This window comes from Aspergillus alliaceus (genome assembly GCF_009176365.1).
Source record: "Aspergillus alliaceus strain CBS 536.65 unplaced genomic scaffold BDW43scaffold_12, whole genome shotgun sequence".
Lineage (NCBI taxonomy): Eukaryota > Fungi > Ascomycota > Eurotiomycetes > Eurotiales > Aspergillaceae > Aspergillus > Aspergillus alliaceus.
In genome coordinates this window covers 431657-449472 of record NW_022474695.1, presented here as the reverse complement: position 1 = coordinate 449472, position 17816 = coordinate 431657, and the positions used below count along the sequence as shown (strand labels likewise).

Genomic DNA, 17816 nt, shown 5'->3' with positions numbered 1-17816 from the left:
TATCAAACTATTTCCTCCCTGGCAAAATCCCCTCCTTGACCAAGTCATCCAGCGCCCCCCTTAACTCCTCCCACGTATCAACCGCCTCCGTAAATCCATACCTCCTCGCCTTATTCATACTAATAACCACATCATAATTCCTCCCCAGCACGAAGTTCAAAAAGAACCACGTCGCCTTCTCAAATGCGTCCACCTGCAAGCCCTCCCTCTCGGCCACCTCGCCCCAAGCCCTCTTGACATCCTCCCGCTGCGCCCAACTCAGCAAATCCACATGCATCCGTACTTCCCCCCTCCCAACCCGATCCCGAATCCCCATCGCTCCAGCTTGCTCCAATAACGGCGGCCTCTCAATCAACGGAACGACCTTTTCGTCCTCATTGTCAAACTGCCTCTCCGGCACCCGGAGCCCAAAGTACTCTGCTAGAAGCGGCCACATCGTTTGCCAAGACTGCACATCCCCGTTGACAACATTGAACGCCTCATTCGAGCACCGCGGTTCCCGACTCGCCCACAGACAGAACCGGGCATGGTGCCGCGACGCCGTGAAGCTATCAAATCTCGTATAGAATGCCGGCGAGCCGGGAAAGACGAACGGCGCGCCCAGTTCCTTGGTGATGGTCGCATAGAGCCCGAGGGCGGTGGTCAGGTTCATGAAGTTTCCTACATACATCCATCACCCTTTTCCATCAGCTAGCTGTCTATAACATAATTCAACCAAGGACCCGATTACTGAAAGAGGGGGAGAGGGGAAAAGTGCGAACAAACGAACCCTTGACAACCCCAATAACATCATTTGGATACGTAACCACATAGTCCCACCCGCGTCCGCCCGTCCGCTCTTTACTCGACTGACTCCTCTCGGCCACGATACGCTGCTGTCGATAGTAGAAATTCGGAGGACGACCCTCGCCTTCGACCCAGGGGTCGTGCTCTTCTATGGGCTGTTTGACGGGTCCGAGGTGCACGCCGTAGTGCTTTGCGCCGGTTGTTAGGATCACCCGTTTGAGGAGCTTCTCGGCGCCTGTTAGGGTGAGGGCTTGGAGGAAGTTTTGGATCATGTTCCCTTTTGTTTTTTAAAAGTAATTGTTAGCTTTGGTGTAAGTTTTATATATCGCACTACTCAATCAAAAGAGGAGATATATATGGGGATTTGCATGAGGGGGAATACCATTAACCCTCTCCATCTCGCCCTCATCGTCCTTTTGTAAATAGGCCGTGAAGAACAGATACTCGCCCTCTATATTCTGGTCTTTCAATTGCTTCGCGAGGTCCTCCGGTGCGGCGAGGAGGTCGATCTTGTTGTGTACGATGTGCGATGGGTAGTGCTCTGCCTGGGAGCGCGAGAGGGCGTGCACGGTTTTCCAGGTGTCGGGGGAGGCATGGTGGATAATCTCGCGACCGAGGATGCCTGATTAGGTGTTGTTAATACAGTTATTCTTCTTTTTTGGGGGGAAGTTGGGTTTGTAAGGAATGGACATGGTTTATGTATGGATGGATGTGTGTACCAGTTGCGCCGGTCACGATGGCGGTGGGCATTGTGGTATGGAAAATTTGTGGAACTTGGGATTGTCGGTAAGTTATTTTTATGAGAACTGGTCTGTTTGGGTTGTTAGTTACTCTTGGAGCCGTTAGGTTGTTTTATATTGTCCAGTGTATAGCTATTGGGATGCAGGTGGAGTATGAAATCAACGTGATGTAATATTGTTGGATACTTGTTTACTGGGATTTTATATATAAAGATGTATCGATACTCTCTATCTCTATAAATTAGTCGTGTATACAGACAGTAATAAACTTGAGAAAATCCTATTATGAACAAGTCCAGGTTCCTCATACTTTTGATGATTCACGGCTGAGGCATTGCCTGATAGACTGTCTCTTGACGCTGTAGGCCTCCTACAGGTATTCTTCAGACGACTACACTTGATTAGCAATATTTCTCGCAAAACAGATCTCGTGGGAACCTCGCATTAAAGAAATTCTGTGATTTCCGGGTCGACCCTTAGGTTCCTCTGTAGTTGACGTGACTTTGCATATTCTCAGTATACGGGGTGGTGTACCCACTTAAATTAGAGTCGATATCTGCCTGCAAATACCCACAAATAGTCCCAAGCATCATAGAATTCATTGACCCTCCCGTCATGGCGAATCCCTTAGCCAGAGTGGTAAACTTTAGGTTTATTCGCTCCGCCAAGGCAACTTTAGTCAATACACCGGCGGAGTGAATCGGGTCTTGATACGGATATTCAGCCATGAAATTTAAGGTAGAGGGCCTATTGGGCTCAGTGGCTTGTACCTCCTGATACCGGGATATTACTGAGTCACTCAGCTTCCTATGTTTTGCAATTTTCCAATCCACTATGCACTCATTGCAATCTACGAGGTTGCTGAAAGCTCGATATGCCGCCGTTCCCTCTCGCCTAGATTGGGTAGAGTGTAGGATATAGCTCTAGCCAATGGAGTCGCGGTATTTGAATCGGGTGACTTGCATCTATTCTGCCGATGTCTCAATCGAGCGAAGCTGAGTCTGACTATCTTTGCCTTCTACAGTATCAAGCAGCATTAGGTATAGGTAACCTGAGCCTACGACCTTGGTATACTTTCTCTCTCTTCGTGTCTAGCTTTCTCTTTCCTTTCACCTCAGGGGTCAGTGACAATAGAAGGATTCAAGTAACAGACTTGAGCATTCCCTTGTCGGATCTAAATACGCCCAGTGAAGGATACTCGAATAACGGTGGCTGCCTTGGCCATACTCAACCTATAAATACCCCCACCTACCCAACCTTTCCTACTTCCTTTCCTCTCACCACCTCACTCATCTCTTACCCCATTTTCTTCTCAAAGTTTGTTCATGCTTCTGAATCCCCCTCGGAGCCTCATGCCTGAGCTCATACATAGCAATCTGGTATAGCATTCCTATCCAAAAAGGCTTCCTAAACCGGATAAGACATCCTTTCTCGCACACATAAGCCTGGCTTGATCTCCCACTCATGGACCTCCTCATTTCCCGAATCGTTAAGCCGCTCATACAGGCTGGCACCTCTTGCCGGGTAAGTCTGTTTGGGATTCTCGCGGGATTGTCGGGTCTTTAGACTGGTCTTTTCCCGTCTGACCGTCTTCGCGGCATGGGACGTGGACTACCTGCGAACCCTGCAGCCCCAATACCGGCCCCTTTTGCTGTTCCTTTGCTGCCTACTGGGACTCCCGGTGCCCTCTGCCTCCCCCTCCTCGGGGCTGTGTTCCCAGCCTTCCCAGTTCATGTGACAAACGCTGTTCACGCCAACAATCTTCTGGCTTCGACTCAGCTTGTTGAGGTTCCGGCAGACGTGTGGTTCACTCCCGTTCGCGCGCGAACTCCGTGGTGCTACCAGGCCTTCCACCCTGGACAAGTCGACCCCACCGCGAGCCTCTTCTGCCCAAACATGTCTACTGAATACCAAGATAACATTCTCGCCACGATCATTCAGGGGCTTCCTGGATCCGGCAAAACATCCTTCCTGGCCCTTCTACGCCTCATCTTCCTTCTACGGACTTCAACATTATATTCGGGACGGGGCCTAATTCACCAGGATGGTGACGCAGCTGCTGGAGCTGGCGTTGTGCTCATTAACTATCCGTGGAACCTCCAGCCAAAAGCCTTCTCAGTCAAGTACCATGTACAACGGACACGTCCGTTGACATATGAAGGCGTCTTTTGTCAAAAGACCGATGCGTTTGAACCATCCACCTTGCGCTCAAACTCACTGAGCAACGCCGGTTTAGGCCCTGCTTTGTGGAGTTTCTGAATTTGCGAGTCTACGATGGCGAATGCTTTTCTGCACCTGGCTCATCCTTTGTACGTTGCTCTAAGTGGAGGGAATGATACGAGAGCTTTTGCCAATCACTGGCTGTATGGAGGCGGTTCGTCATGTGTGGTAGATGCTTCAAGTCCCTCAAAATACAACCCTGCGCATATAGAAGTTGTGATGACCCTGTTTTTTGGGCCAACCATACGTTTGGTGGGTACGAGGACGAAGACACGGATATTGGAACGCCTAAGCACCCTCATGGGTTACCATGACAGGAAGACCGACTGTCCACACGATGGTCCCGATAAGCAGGCCCAATTTGGGTTATGCGGATGCTACAGATGGCTGACCCACAGGATGATGAGCTGCGGAAGGATCCCAACACACACTTCGCGTTCCGGATCGACTCCCAACAATACCACGAGAGAAAAAAAAGACCGATACCGATGCTCTCATCGAGTGCAGAAAGACTGCAAAGGCTCTTTACGAGGCTGGATTTAAATCGAAATGGACGTCGTGGTCAGCACTCTTTTTACAGTCGGACAACACGCTTATGTACAGCGTGATCGACCGATGTTGTGGCAGCAGATGAGGCGTCGAAGCCAATGGAGAGCGAGCTATGGCTAGTACTGGTTTTGTCCTACTGGAACAATGGAGTCAGCTATCGTTGGCACTTCCTGTGCCCCGAGCACCCACTGAATCGGCATCGGCCTTCAGCTGGGCCAACGCGTACCAGCCAGTCAGTTTGGGGCCAAAGGCAAGACCGCCCTTTCCAACCAGCCGATGCTGATTGAGCCCTCACCAAGAACGGACAACCTCCTCGGTTCAGCGAACTATGTATCGTAGAGCGCTGAACTTCCTCAAGGACAAATTGTCTGAGGGGATTCAACCGGCTATCGAAACGATAGATTCTATGCAGGGGAAGAGGCCACATTCATCATACTGGGGCCCACAGTACCAGACATGAACAATCGAATTCCTCACGATGAAGGAGCGAATATAACGGTACGGCCGGGCGCTGGTGGAGTTGTTGGATACATGGCTGCTTTACGTATCCGCCGCAATAGGACAGAGCAGGCGGGTGACATCTATGGCTTCTGCAGTGATGTAGAGCGTTATGAGTTTGTCGTCTTACATAAGTATGATACTTAGCAGATATCGAAACTACTGACAGTCCCGAATCCTGATGACCATAAAATGATCTTAAACTTCCTGGTGTATCATTACCCCTTCCTTATTCAGCCTATATGAATATGTACCGGTGAGCCTTACACTCCCTCGGTGACAGGTTGCCCCAGAGAAGTCAGCCACATACCGAGGCGGTTGACTCCATGCAAGGTGGAGGTCACGGGCGTTATACTAGTCTTCATGGTACCAAAAAAGTGCAATTAGATTTATCACGACACGTCCAAGCCGATATACAAGGAGTCATGGCCATTATTGGCCAACTATACCGTTGGCGCTTACGAAGGAACGGATATCAGGGTCGTCACCCTATATGCCGCACAGTGAAACATGTATCGCAGAGCGCTATACTCCCCCTGCGGCAAGCTGCCCTAAGGAATCAGTCACAGATTGATACGAATGATTCCATGCAGGGCCAGGAAGCGCTAGCCGCCATCCTCGACTTTGCCGCCTCCAGTGCTAAAAGCTATGAAGACCTCGGTTTTATGGACGACGATTACAGGTGCAACGGGGCCCAGTCGCGCATGATCGTATTCTGATCTTGATCATACGCATAACAATTGCAGCCAGTCGCCTTGGTACTGACCAACCGGTCATTTGACGAGGAAACAGCTACTCTAGACAACCTCCAGGGAAGTCTTCAAAGACATAGGCATAGGCTGAAGGAGACTATTATGGATGGAGTGCAAGGGTCTAGGCTTTGAGTCTTTTCCCTAATATACTTCGACCATCTTTAAAACGACTAGGAATTGGCTGCTCTAGTATAGAAACTATCTATTCTATGCAGGGACGAGAGGCGCGCATCGCCAACCTGGACCTTCTGCGTCTCATTGCCGTTTCGAAAGCTGGGGTAGTCTAGAGACCTCGGCTTGATCGATGACGATCACCGTTGCAACGTCGCCCAGTCTCGCATGATGGAAGTTAATGATCACCATCATGCCCATAATAATCGCAAGCAGTCGCCTTGGCTCTGATTTCACCGAACGACGACTCAGTTACTTCGGTGAAATGATTGGGTCCAGAGTGCCTTAACCGCTCGAATACTTGTAGTGGGCCTCAGAGCGTGGAAGCTTATGGAAGTCCCCAAGTGTACCAAGAAAGCTACTTTGCTTTGTGAACATTTCATGCTGGCTATGCGGATTACTAATTTCTTAACCTTAATTAGCCTCCAATGATCTCAGACTCCTTAGCGAAGAAATTGAGAAACACGCACCTTTCGCTGAAAGCGATGACCACGAGGACCCCGCGGCTACCATAGAGGATGTGGGCTGAGACAATACTGGGTTGGCGGTTGACGAAGGCCCTGAGACTGCACCTATAGATAAGGGGAAGGGTGGGGACTTGGGCCATGACGATACTAAGTGGGCTGAAGGAGTTGAGGGACTTAATGCTGATGAAAAGTTCAGGAGGCTTGGTAACTTTTGAGATCTTACAAACTGAAGTTACATTCCGCTGAATATATATTGCGGCATATGAGTCTTATCTATCCAAAAACCTTACCACCACTGGTTTCGGAACCTACAGCCTGCGAGATTAGTCCAGGACGATATGACAGACACGGAACTGCTGGGGCGATTTGGGGCAGTCTTAGATGAGATACGCAGCTAGCAGCTAGCGATGCCCAAGCTATTGAAATCTACCTAGGCATGTCTTGTGGCACACGAGTTCGATCCGAGTTCGACTCAGTTCTAGCCTGATACATTCTGAGACCACAACCGGCTTACTCGACAAGCCTAGGGTGCAGAACAACCACATGGTCCGACCGACGCAAACGACACGGTTCACCCGATGCAGATCCCAAACCCCCTAAAGTACTCTCTGAACAAGAGCTGGAAGACAGACTAAATCAGGAGCGACGAAAGCACCGCAGAGAAGAAGAGGCACATCTGATCGCCGCGGAAATAAGAGCGCGCGAGATAATCCGTCATCAGGGACATGCAACGATGGATGCTGCACAGCTTGTTTGCTTAGCAAACTTAGAAGAGGAGGTAATTGGGCTTACCTAGTGCTAAAAGAGCGATGACTTCGGAGATCATGCTGCCAGGCGTTTGAAGGACTACGGAGAGGTTCTTTGGGTCAAGAGCAGACATACTGACATTCTGACACCGGCATGTGACCAAAGGAATCAGGAAATGGAATTTCAGGAGAGCCAAACTGGTAGAGCAGAGGCTTACGCTCCCTGACATTGAGTTCTGGAGGCTGATTGGCTCTATTCTTCAAAAGCGGGGACAAAGAGCTGCAAGTTCTTCTTTCTATGACAGCATTGCTGTCACTGTGGACATACCTGACGGCCAACAGTCACTGGTAGAGTATGTATCTCGGGCCTATACATGGAGTTCTGCCCCCTATCTATATCGGCGATATGATTCGTCCTGCCTGTCAGGGTAGCTTTGCGAACTTCGATGCATCTCGGAGGCTTATCTTGGACCCCAAGCATTCTGTGGGCGCGTTGACTGATGGAATCAAAAGTCACGCTGCTTTACGCGCACATAGCTTTGTGTGCCTAAGAGAAAGGGATGTTCGCATACCTGTGCAGGGGCTGGGTTTCGAGGATCACAAGGTGTGGAGTTATTGCTCTCCTGTTCCTAAAGAAAAGCTTAAACGCTAGAGTGACCTATTGCTTTGAGTATGTATTGCTAGCTCCCTAGCCTGTTGGATCTATTGTGGTGCAAGGGATTTTGACCTTAAGAATCGTACACGGATTGACGAACAATAGGGATTTATCAACGATGGCGCAAGAGAGTGAAACTCTCTGAAGCTAGTCACATATTCCACTGCTTCTAAACTTATGCACTCTAGTAGACGGAAATGTAAGTCAGAACAGGATATTGCGATACAGTCGAATAAGCTTCATCCAGGTACCAGTATATATGGATAACACCAGAATCCGTAGATCTCTCTCTCTCTATATATATATGAACGGGCTTAGGAGCCTGTAATCGACAGGACATCCTGCATACCCGTGGCAAAGATTGGGTATCATTTTGTAACCTGAGTAGGAGAAATAAAAGAAGGCCACGGGGAAGTGAACAAAAGGAAAGGACAACAGAAACGGCGACAAAGACATGTAAGCGGTTGTCAACTTGCTCAGTCTAGAGAAAGCAGATATATCGAAAGAAAAGAAAAGAACGCACCATATCCAAAGACTCCCCTAGACCTGCCAAAAACCCTATAAAAGATCACAGAAGAAGAGATATAAAAACAAGATCAACTCAACACCCGCAATGCGAAGTAAGATGCACCCTGCGAAATAGTAACCCATAACGAAGGAACCTTGGCTTTGTTCATGCAAAGGGCGGCTGAAGCACCCAGACCCATATAGTACTGTTTAACATCCAACAGATAAAACGAAGATAAAAGAAAGAAAAAGAGACAGCAAGGAAAAAAGAACAAGCAACGATCGAAAGAAAGCTATAAATCCTACGAAACCATTCATGAACGTAAAAGAGCGGTATTTTAAAAATTATTCCTCGCCATCCTCGTCAACCGAGCTATCTTTGAGAGATGTTGAGGATTGGTTCTAATTCAGGTTAGGAGTTGGGCACGGAAGATGGATATCGAGATCACGTACCGGAGGCACACCTGTGTTCAAGCTTTCATTTTCTTTGCCACTGCTGTCCGTCTCCGTTTCAGTGCTCTCACAGCCTTTTGCGCGAGAGTGTAAAACTCGAAGTGTTAGTCCTAATTCTCGTTCCAACTCCTTTTGAGCCTGCGGGTTTGCATTCGTGCCATTGAGCTTTTTTCTGTACGCTCTCAGCGTGCGGCAGACTTGCTCAGTAGATACGTTGAGGCTACCTAGCTCGGTTTTCCCGCTGTGTTTGGTACGGCATCGAAAGTCAAGGGGTGAGCGGTGGTTGCTGTGGCTTAAATTGCTCGTCTTCTTCGCTGGGGTTGACTTAGGGCTAGGAGGGGAGGGTGTTCGGCGTGACCTCTCAAGACGAGAGCTGGAGCCACGTGCTGACGCGGGAGTGGGCGTCGCTGGCGTGGCGTTCCCATTCTTGCCTGAAGAGTGCGCGAAAGGAGGTTTTGAGAGTTTGCGGATCAACGGCGGGGATTGATCGCGCGTAGGGGTGGAGGAACCTATTCCATTCTCCTGTCGGAATCCCGCAAGTTCATTTTTAGACAATACTTTTCGTATAGGAGGTTTGGAAAGCGTCATCTCCTTTGAGCCCTCGTCCTCCTCCCTGGAGGTGGTTCTTGCCATTTCTTGAGACTGCAGAGGCTGTACTGATATATTCCACATCATCACAACACCGTCAATACCCGAGCTTATCAAGGTACGTACGGTGGATCGACTGGACGGGTCAGGGTGCCTTTCTAGCAAGCGCACGTCACTGACACCCTCTGTGTGACCAAATTCGCCTGTAAGCAGGACACCTCTCTCGAGATCATAGACACGAATGGACTTGTCCGTGCTTGACACTCCGATGAGTAGCTTTGGGCTCTGTCCCATGATTTCCCCAGCTACTGTCAATGAACCCATAACAACCGCATCGTTCGAATCGGAGTCAATGGCACGAAAGGATTGGAGATGCCGGCCGGAAGGTATCTCATATTGATGTATACAGCGGTCCGCGGTGGATATGACGAGGATATCTGCGTCATGCGTGGACAAGGTCATAGACACCGGGGATGTTTTCAATGTGATGACTTTGGAAATCAAATACGCAACAGAAACACCATCATCGGCCTCTCGGGTCACACGCTCTCGGATGAGTACCGTGCGATCTGCAGAAGATGAGAGAAGGTGCTCACCATTATTCACAAAGAGGAGCTGCCCCACAGCCCCTACATGGTCATCCATTGTTTGGACTAAATCTAGGCCGCTTTCTGTTTTCTGAAATAGCTGCACCATGCGATCACGACCGCAGCTGGCGATGAGACAAGAGCCAGGGCTTGCGTTCAACGCAATATCAGTGACTTCGCCTCCATGAGCGCGCGTTTCATGCATGCACTTCCAAGACTCCCCGTCTAAAACCCGCAAGACACCGAATTTATCGCCCGAAACGAAAAGATCCATCTCCTCAGTGGCCTTTACCACCTTCAATTCGTTGGAGGCTTCCTCATCTACGCCTGGGACTTGCTCCAGAGGGATGATTCGAGAATCCCGACACTTGCCGTGACAGTCCCAGAAATTCACTCTACCCCTACATGACCATGTGAAGAAGTCGGCCTGCAGAGTATTGGGAACTTTCAACGGCCCGATTCCAAGCACAGCGTCTCGATGGGCAGGCATCGTGGTCTCAACATGACTCTGCTCGTCATCACTATCCATTGCTTCGATGGGGTATATATGAATCGCTCTGGTAGTATCAATGGTTACCATGTGGGTCGTTAGAGATCCCATGCACGTGATGGCTGGCCCTTTGCATTTCTGTTCCCCAGAGGAAGTTTCAGAAAGACCCGGAGATAAGGGAGCGGCAGACGACCGTAAAACATCAAAGGAGTATTTCTGCATCCGTCTTCCTCGACCGCCAACCCATACACAGCAACGATCGAGGTCGGTCATCAGGGAAGTGATGCTAAAACCAACATTCTCGACGAGAGATATTTTCTGAGAACCCTCCCCGTCATTGAGTAAACACAGGGCGCCCGTATCTGTGCCAACTACAGCCTCGCGATCCGAAACGCTTGCCACACTTGTAAACGTGCTTTCCGCTAAAGACCCCAGTAGGCAATTTCTCCCAGACAGCGCTCTTGGCGCAAAACTGGGCGAGCTAGGGGCAGACTCCACATTGAGGCGAGACTTGGAAGGCGACCCCGGTCTTGCTTCCGGCAGCCTCCACACTTTCACATGTCGAACTCCGACCCTGAATCTGGTTCAGTGCTCTTTCTTCATGTCATTGAACGGCTGGGTAGGACTTACGTGATCAGGGTTTGGCCCATGAAACACATGTCCCGTATCGAAGACATGCACTTATTAGTTGAATGGAGCTTGGCGGCGCCACTTCTCAGATTGATCGACCAAACGAAAAGAAACCCGTCATTGGTATCGCCAAGTGTAGCTAGGTACTGGGAGTCGCAGCTGAACGCAAGTCCACGGACCCCAAAGGTATGCTCGCTCAATATTGAGAGTGGGACATCGGAAGGGGCGTCCCTTGCTGTCGAGAAGATCAAGACTCTAGGGCCATATCCAGTCTAGAAGAAAATCAGCCGAATCTCACATTAACGCTAGGTTGAAGGTTCTTGCCACACACCTCGCCCACAGCAAGGAATCTCCCATTTGGACTTATCGAGACACTTGTCACTGCCTTTACCCTTTCCCTGGAAGACCAAGCGCGGTTGCTATTGCTCTCCGCTAATTCGCTGGCTGGGGAGCCGTTGACATGCGCCGTCGACTTGGCAGCTGATAGAGGCCTGACGCGGGTATCTGGGGTGCTGGGAGGAGTGGCTTGATTGTAGAACGAAGTGACAGGGTTGACACTTGAGGCGGAGGGGCGTGCTCTGAAAAACCGTTGGACCACATTGCCCTCCTCGTCTAATTCTGCCAGGACTGCCGCGGAACCGGCGCAAAGGGCAAACGATTTGCTCTGATCGTGACATGAAAATCCATGCGGAGAAGTTGTAGTCGTACCAATTACCGTCTGGAGGGATAAAGTTGACAGGTGTTGAGGTGCTTTGTTGGGGGTGCGCGGTGGTCTTAAACCGGGAGAGTTGGTGGGAGTGATTCGGAGAGACGAGCCAGTACCAGCTGCCTTGCTTTTCACGCTTAGGTTGTACGCCATGACTGGTACGAAGTGATCTTAATCACGATGTTTGAGAACTCTTTATGAACAAGAGCCCAAACTTCAATCGCATTTGCTGGAGGTCTGAACTAGGGCTCTGGTCACACTGTTGGCAAATAGCTTTAGAAAGCTACTTCGGTGCCATTCGGTGTTTCATAAACGAAGGGAGCTAGTCGGAAGAGAGAGAGTAAGAAAGTGACCCTCCCTCTGCAGCGGAAGCCTTCGGGGCTATAATGTCGATAAATCGGACTCGGTAACAGAGGTGTTTTGTGGGTGGGAGGGCCGATGTTGGAGGGGTGAAGGAATGGTTGGAATTGAGCACCGAAAGAGTGGATCACGTACAAAGGAGCGACCGGTAAGTGGAAGAGAAAGTTAAGGAAGAAAACAAAGTAAACGGGGAAATAAATTTGGAATGTCAGAGAGATCGAAGAAAGAAAAATAAAGCTAAGGGCCAGCGAAGGAGAGGAACTATGGGTGTCAGTATGTAAACAATCGGACGGCACTGCATTCCAACGGAGAAAAAAACCCCAGTGAGTAAAGAATGAATGAATGAACGGAGAGGATTGACGAACCTCTCTCAGGCCTCAGCCCTTGGCGCAGAGAGGATCTGACAGTAGGAGAGAAACGAGCCCTATTTAGCTCCTCAAGCTAAAAGGCATCTTAAGATCCATCAACTAAAAGGGTTGATCCTTAACTATTTTATTTTCCTCTTTGTTCTGGAGGTGTTGACCCTAAACTGCTTTGGGAGAACACTCATCTAATGAAGTTTAAATCTAATTTAACAACACAAACATGATACATAATTATGAGAAACAATAAGAAGAAATTTTTTTTTTAAAAAAAATTTACTAATTTAAAATGAATAAATATTATTTTAGAAAATAAGAAGATGGTCCAATTTTAACCCCATTTACTCCCACTACCCAAAAAAATAATCTCCAAAAAAGAGGAGCATTTTGGCTGGTTGCCCAACAAGAATGAACTCGCCTGGTGGATCAGTCACGGGGCACCAAGTGGTCTAGCCTTTGCTTAGTTTGTGGAGATGCCAATCATACCTCCCCGAAAATGGAAATCCTTAAACAATCTTCCCATATAAAGGAGACCGTCATCCCTTTCAACTTTGCTCACTGCACACTTCACCAACTCGTAACGTAATGACAGCTGGTGAGGATTTATAGGAAACACATGGGGTATAGGATTATATAAGTGCACATCATAAGAGCCGATCTTATAGCATACCTGTTATTCAACAATAGAAACACTTGTCGCATGTTGGGGGCCCCGGAGCCCTACCGAGGAATGCTAGAGAGGCTGGCTGGGAGGAGGATACTCAAGCGCTGCACTGAACGATAGGGATATAGGTTTCAACATATCACATTGTCAAGTACTCAATGTTATGAATAATTAGGGGCTGGTCTTGGCCGCCCGTCCCCACAAACCGTAGGGTGTGAATCAAGCAGTTGTCCCTTATACCCAGTAGAACTATTAAGGCTTAATCTTGGTCTCGATCTTCCATACCAGATTCATCAAACTGTCAGTTGCATATTTCTTTAAAATTCTTATCAGAGTCCGATAAGGTCACATGATCATCGCCGCTAACGCCCGAAGCGGGAATTGTTCTGGAATCTGTTTTCGAGAACTTCTCCGCGATCGAAGACCAACAACGCTTTCACCTTTTCCCTCGATAGGTGCTGTCAACAGTCTTCACAATGGCAACCTTCTGTGCTTGCTCGGCTAAGCTAGCTTTACCTACGCTACTTCGCAACGTTTATCGCTCCGAGTTTGCCTCCGAACTTCATTCCTTTCAGAGCCCCCATGCTCTCGTTTCTCTCCGCCGAACGCCTTACTCTCATCACGGTCACCACAATGGTCGGGGTTTTACCTCTTTTTCGCCCTTTTCTGTTTCCCAGCCAGGATCGTCTATAACTTCACGACAGTTTTCCCAATCAACAATCACAGAATCAAAGTCAACACAACTGCATGCTGGGACGGAAGATGGCTCGATTGGAGAAGCTCTAGATAAGAATGTGGCAGCGCCAGCCGATTCACGGCACCCCACCGTACCTGAAATCGAGACGAATCCTGCCCCCTCTAAAGCAAAATCCGATGCAGGCTCGACTAGATCCTCTCGTGGCAAGAAATACGTGCAAGATGGCCAAGCTCAAAAACCAAAACCCAAGAAGAAAAAGGAGCATTGGCAAATTCAAAAGGAAGCCTTGAAGAAAAAGTTCGAGGGTGGATGGAATCCATCTAAAAAGCTTTCGCCCGACGCTATTGAGGGTATCCGCCATCTGCACGCGGCCGCTCCGGACCGGTTCACGACTCCTGTTCTTGCCGAGCAATTTCAGATCTCGCCAGAAGCCATCCGGCGCATTTTAAAGAGCAAATGGCGGCCGTCGGAACATGAAATGGAGGACCGGCGCAAGCGATGGGAGAAGCGGCACGATCGAATTTGGAGTCATCTGGCGGAGCTGGGTCTTCGACCGTCCACCAAACGTACCCAACCTCTGGCCGATGCGAACATCCTGTATAAGACGGGTGGCAAAGAAAACGGACCGACGGAGTGATCATCTTGCGACAATCCTAAAATCTGATAGGTATTTAGAGTGATGTATATACTTCCCCTAGCACATAATTAGAGTCGACATAATATTCACCAAATATTCTTCCTGTCATGGTCTTTTGTGTTTTCTCGTGCAGAATTCTTTTAAGTTACCTAGTGTTCACTGGAGTAGCCAACTAATTTCTTCTGTATCACCTTGGTGTCTCTAATTTTCCAGTACGATTAAAATCAATATAATTTATCATACTTTTTTTGAATTTTTTTATTATATATTTTTTACAACATTATTCCCTTCACTCCCTGGAAAGTCCCCGTTGGACATTGAAAAGTACAGACTAAAGAAATACGCTAACGGTTACTTTCCAATGTTTTGACCGCATCTCCAACTTGCGACTTTGGCCGATTTCATTCATTTAATTTTCTTCTTCCCTTCCTTACCCCGATTGCTATGGCTTATCCAATTTGAAAGTATGCCCTAGTCGGCGATCATTTATTTTTCTTCTTTTTCTTCTTCTTCTTCTTCTTCTTCTTCTCCCCCGTCTCTCCTCTACTCTCACTTACAACCCCGGCGTTAACGGGGTAGAAGCGGACACCCTTTGGTGGCGGCTTGTTTGGTACCCACCATTTACCCCAAGCTTCCTGCTTCCTGTTGCTTTTCTCCGCCCATATGGTCACTTCGCGACCCTCTCGCCATGCCGTCAGACATTCAAGTCTTCGTGAAATGGAAAGAACAAACGATATTTGCAGGTGAAGATGTGGAATGTACAATTACGTTCAAGAACATCGCGGAGGGAAACGGGGACAGCAACAATGGCAGACAGGTCTCCCCTCAGAGGAAACCGTCTCGACCGGGCAGTAGCACACCTCACTCCGACTCCTTCTTCTCCTTGAAATCACCAAGGAATCTATTCTCCAACCCGAGTCGCCGATCCTCTACTACCTTCTCAAGAAGAAGCCCATCCCATCGTGTTTCATCGTCTTTAAGCTCACCATTGGTCGGTTCTCATAGCTTTCCGCCTCCTTCAACTCCTCGCAATGGGCCACCGCCGAGTCACAAACATAAACGATCTATATCTATATTATCAATTGATAGTGAAGGAGGCGGCGATAGGGCTCCCAAAACGACGTCGCCCTTCACCCGCTCGAGGCCAGCCCGAGGTCACGGGCGTTCTGCGAGTTTGCAGGTAGTCCCAAAGCGATTCGAAGGCTATGATGACATATTTCCGAGAGGTATTGGCTTGCTCTGGCGCTGGTGCTTGATAGCTCATAGTTCAGACTGACTGATGATAAACTAGGTGGGCGCCACACCACACGAGGCATCCCACCTCCTGAATCTGCTATGAACCCTTCCCCGCAGAGTCTAAGGGTCGATGTGGACGGGGCAACCAGAGCGGCTCGCTCTGGATCCGGTACAATGAGCCCCATTAAACCTGTTGAATTGTCGCGACCATCTGTGCGACGGCCTCAGATACCCCCAATCGATTTCAAATTCCCACCTCCCACGAGCGACACTAGCAATACCCGACCTAGCGTGTCACCTTCAACGATACCGGCAAGCGAACATGCCAATTCAATTACAACGGCAAAGCAAAATGGCAAAGAGCCGACTGCTTTAACTGCGTCAGGCCATTTGCCCCAGCTCACCAAGATTATGTCGACGTCTAGTTTGAGTGGGAGCCACAGGAGTAGCGGCGAATTTTATTCCGTGGGGAATAACTCTTCAGAAACCTTACAGTCGGAATATACGAACTACTCCACGACCGTTCCACGAACACCTGTTAGCCGACACGGGCGACACATGTCCAGCGTTGACTCCTCGTCCTGGCTACCCAATGGCCAGACACTGCTTATGGGCTATGCGCAAATAAGTGCATCGTTTACCGTCGATGGCTCACTAATCAACCAGTCGGCTTTTGAAGAAGTAAAGAGGAAAGGTGTAGTGGGTGACCAAGGGAATGCCGCCGGTATGACCAACGGGCGGAGTGCCCCAAGCAGCGACAAGAGTCGCAAAGGAGGTGGGTTCTGGGGCGCTTTGAAATGGAACGCAATAGAGGAATCTCTCAGCGGTTTGCTTTCTAATAATGAGCTTGATGGTCTACGTGATATGCGAGGTGTTACCTCATCAAGATCGATACCGTTACTGTCCACTTCCCAGTCGCTTCTCTTCGTGGATCTCCGACTAGCGCCTGGGGAAGAGCAGTCCTACTCATTTTCCTTCACTTTACCTCGGGGTCTTCCAGCGAGCCACAAAGGAAAGGCCATCAAAATATCGTACAACTTGGTCATTGGCACACAACGGCCGAGCGTTCGTAACGAACCACAGCGGGTTAATCGCATCACCATACCGTTTCGTGTATTTAGCGGCGTCAATGGTAAGCCACTCCCTGTCACTCCTTCGTTCTTCTCTCAACGCAGCTAACATATTGTAGGACAAGGAGACATCCTTGGACATGATTTGATGAACCCATATGTGCTTCTTCGAGATGAAGCTCGGGTACAAAAGATTGGTTCGAGTCCGCCGCCATCTGCGAAACCCAAGAGTATCAGTGGGACAAGCTGGAATTCCGCACCGGAGTTCTTGGGCTACGTTGATAATATCCTCGCACAACGTTCCCAGGACGCCCTTCTCCATCCCCCGGAAACCCCTCTTGAAAAGCGTCCGAGCCACGATCTATTACTGGGCCCCTTGTCTTGCAAAGACGCAATTGATCTAGCTATTCTGCGAAGCAACCAGGCTCTGAACTCTTCTCGCAGTCCCAATCGATTTGAGATTGCACGCAATGGGCGTCGGATTGCCGTGGTAGTGCTCAATCGGCCCGCTCATCGATTAGGAGAAGCCATCATTGCCACCGTGAACTTTGCCGGCGCCGCGCTTCCCTGTTACGCGATTCGAGCCACGCTAGAGACCTCGGAAAAAGTGGCTGGGCCACTAGCAGTGCGGTCGGGCGCGAGCATCCGGCGCGCCACTCGGAAAGTGCACGCTTCTTTCTTTGAAAATACCCTATACTCGACCCGAGTTGTCTTTAGCCCTGCCATTCCCATCTCTGCTACCCCTACGATTTTGACGACTGGGGTCAACCATGTGTGGGAGCTACGCTTCGAGTTTGTGACACCGAACATGCATAGCGATTCTGGAATTGGTCCGTCCGGTGCTACCTTACTCGAGACCGTCCATCACGACGACCGGGGACGGATTCTGAATGCTTTAGAGAATCTCAGTTGCGAGTCTTTTGAGATTTCTATCCCTCTTACGGTGTACGGGGAGACAGTCCGAGAAAGACTCCCCGAGGAGAACGAGGGATACTCTATATAAATAATTCTTGGAAGATCCTGATGTGTATGGAAGTTCTTATCTTAATGATCCCCGTAGATACCAATCCCCATTTCCTGGGGTGCATGTATGTATGTTATTGACCCAGACGTTGACGCAGCGGAAATAAAGATGGCTGCTGTTCATATTATTTTTTTTATTTCTTATTTATTTATTTATTTTGCTTTTATATAAAACTCTCAAAATAAATGAGACCGTTTATCGACATCCCTTGATGTGCGTAA

At 49.1% G+C, this 17816-nt stretch overlaps 5 protein-coding genes across 5 annotated transcripts; 3 read left to right on the top strand and 2 right to left on the bottom strand.

Annotated features, from left to right (window-relative positions):
• Nucleotides 1–7: 7 nt before the first annotated feature.
• BDW43DRAFT_309325 (SDR family oxidoreductase) lies at nucleotides 8–1536 on the bottom strand (the record flags this gene model as incomplete). The annotated part of the gene is made up of 4 exons (XM_032046684.1): nucleotides 8–660; nucleotides 770–1063; nucleotides 1169–1408; nucleotides 1506–1536. 4 exons carry the CDS (start codon nucleotides 1534–1536, stop codon nucleotides 8–10), a joined length of 1218 nt encoding a protein of 405 aa, XP_031902297.1.
• Nucleotides 1537–3125: 1589 nt separating this feature from the next.
• BDW43DRAFT_309324 (uncharacterized protein) lies at nucleotides 3126–3785 on the top strand (the record flags this gene model as incomplete). The annotated part of the gene is made up of 1 exon (XM_032046683.1): nucleotides 3126–3785. One exon carries the CDS (start codon nucleotides 3126–3128, stop codon nucleotides 3783–3785), a length of 660 nt encoding a protein of 219 aa, XP_031902296.1.
• Nucleotides 3786–8493: 4708 nt separating this feature from the next.
• On the bottom strand, nucleotides 8494–11698 carry BDW43DRAFT_298965 (WD40 repeat domain-containing protein; the record flags this gene model as incomplete). Its single annotated transcript, XM_032044645.1, has 3 exons — nucleotides 8494–10783; nucleotides 10840–11111; nucleotides 11171–11698. 3 exons carry the CDS (start codon nucleotides 11696–11698, stop codon nucleotides 8494–8496), a joined length of 3090 nt encoding a protein of 1029 aa, XP_031902295.1.
• A 1665-nt stretch (nucleotides 11699–13363) lies between these two features.
• Nucleotides 13364–14847, top strand: rrg9 (mitochondrial ribosome assembly protein RRG9). Its single transcript, XM_032041324.1, has one exon. The coding sequence runs from the start codon at nucleotides 13408–13410 to the stop codon at nucleotides 14263–14265; it is 858 nt and encodes a 285-aa protein (XP_031902294.1). The 5' UTR covers nucleotides 13364–13407; the 3' UTR covers nucleotides 14266–14847.
• Nucleotides 14712–17813, top strand: BDW43DRAFT_270245 (putative intracellular protein transport protein (Sat1)). The gene is made up of 3 exons (XM_032041323.1): nucleotides 14712–15491; nucleotides 15557–16633; nucleotides 16691–17813. The coding sequence occupies exons 1-3, from the start codon at nucleotides 14954–14956 to the stop codon at nucleotides 17572–17574; spliced, it is 2499 nt and encodes an 832-aa protein (XP_031902293.1). The 5' UTR covers nucleotides 14712–14953; the 3' UTR covers nucleotides 17575–17813.
• Nucleotides 17814–17816: the final 3 nt, after the last annotated feature.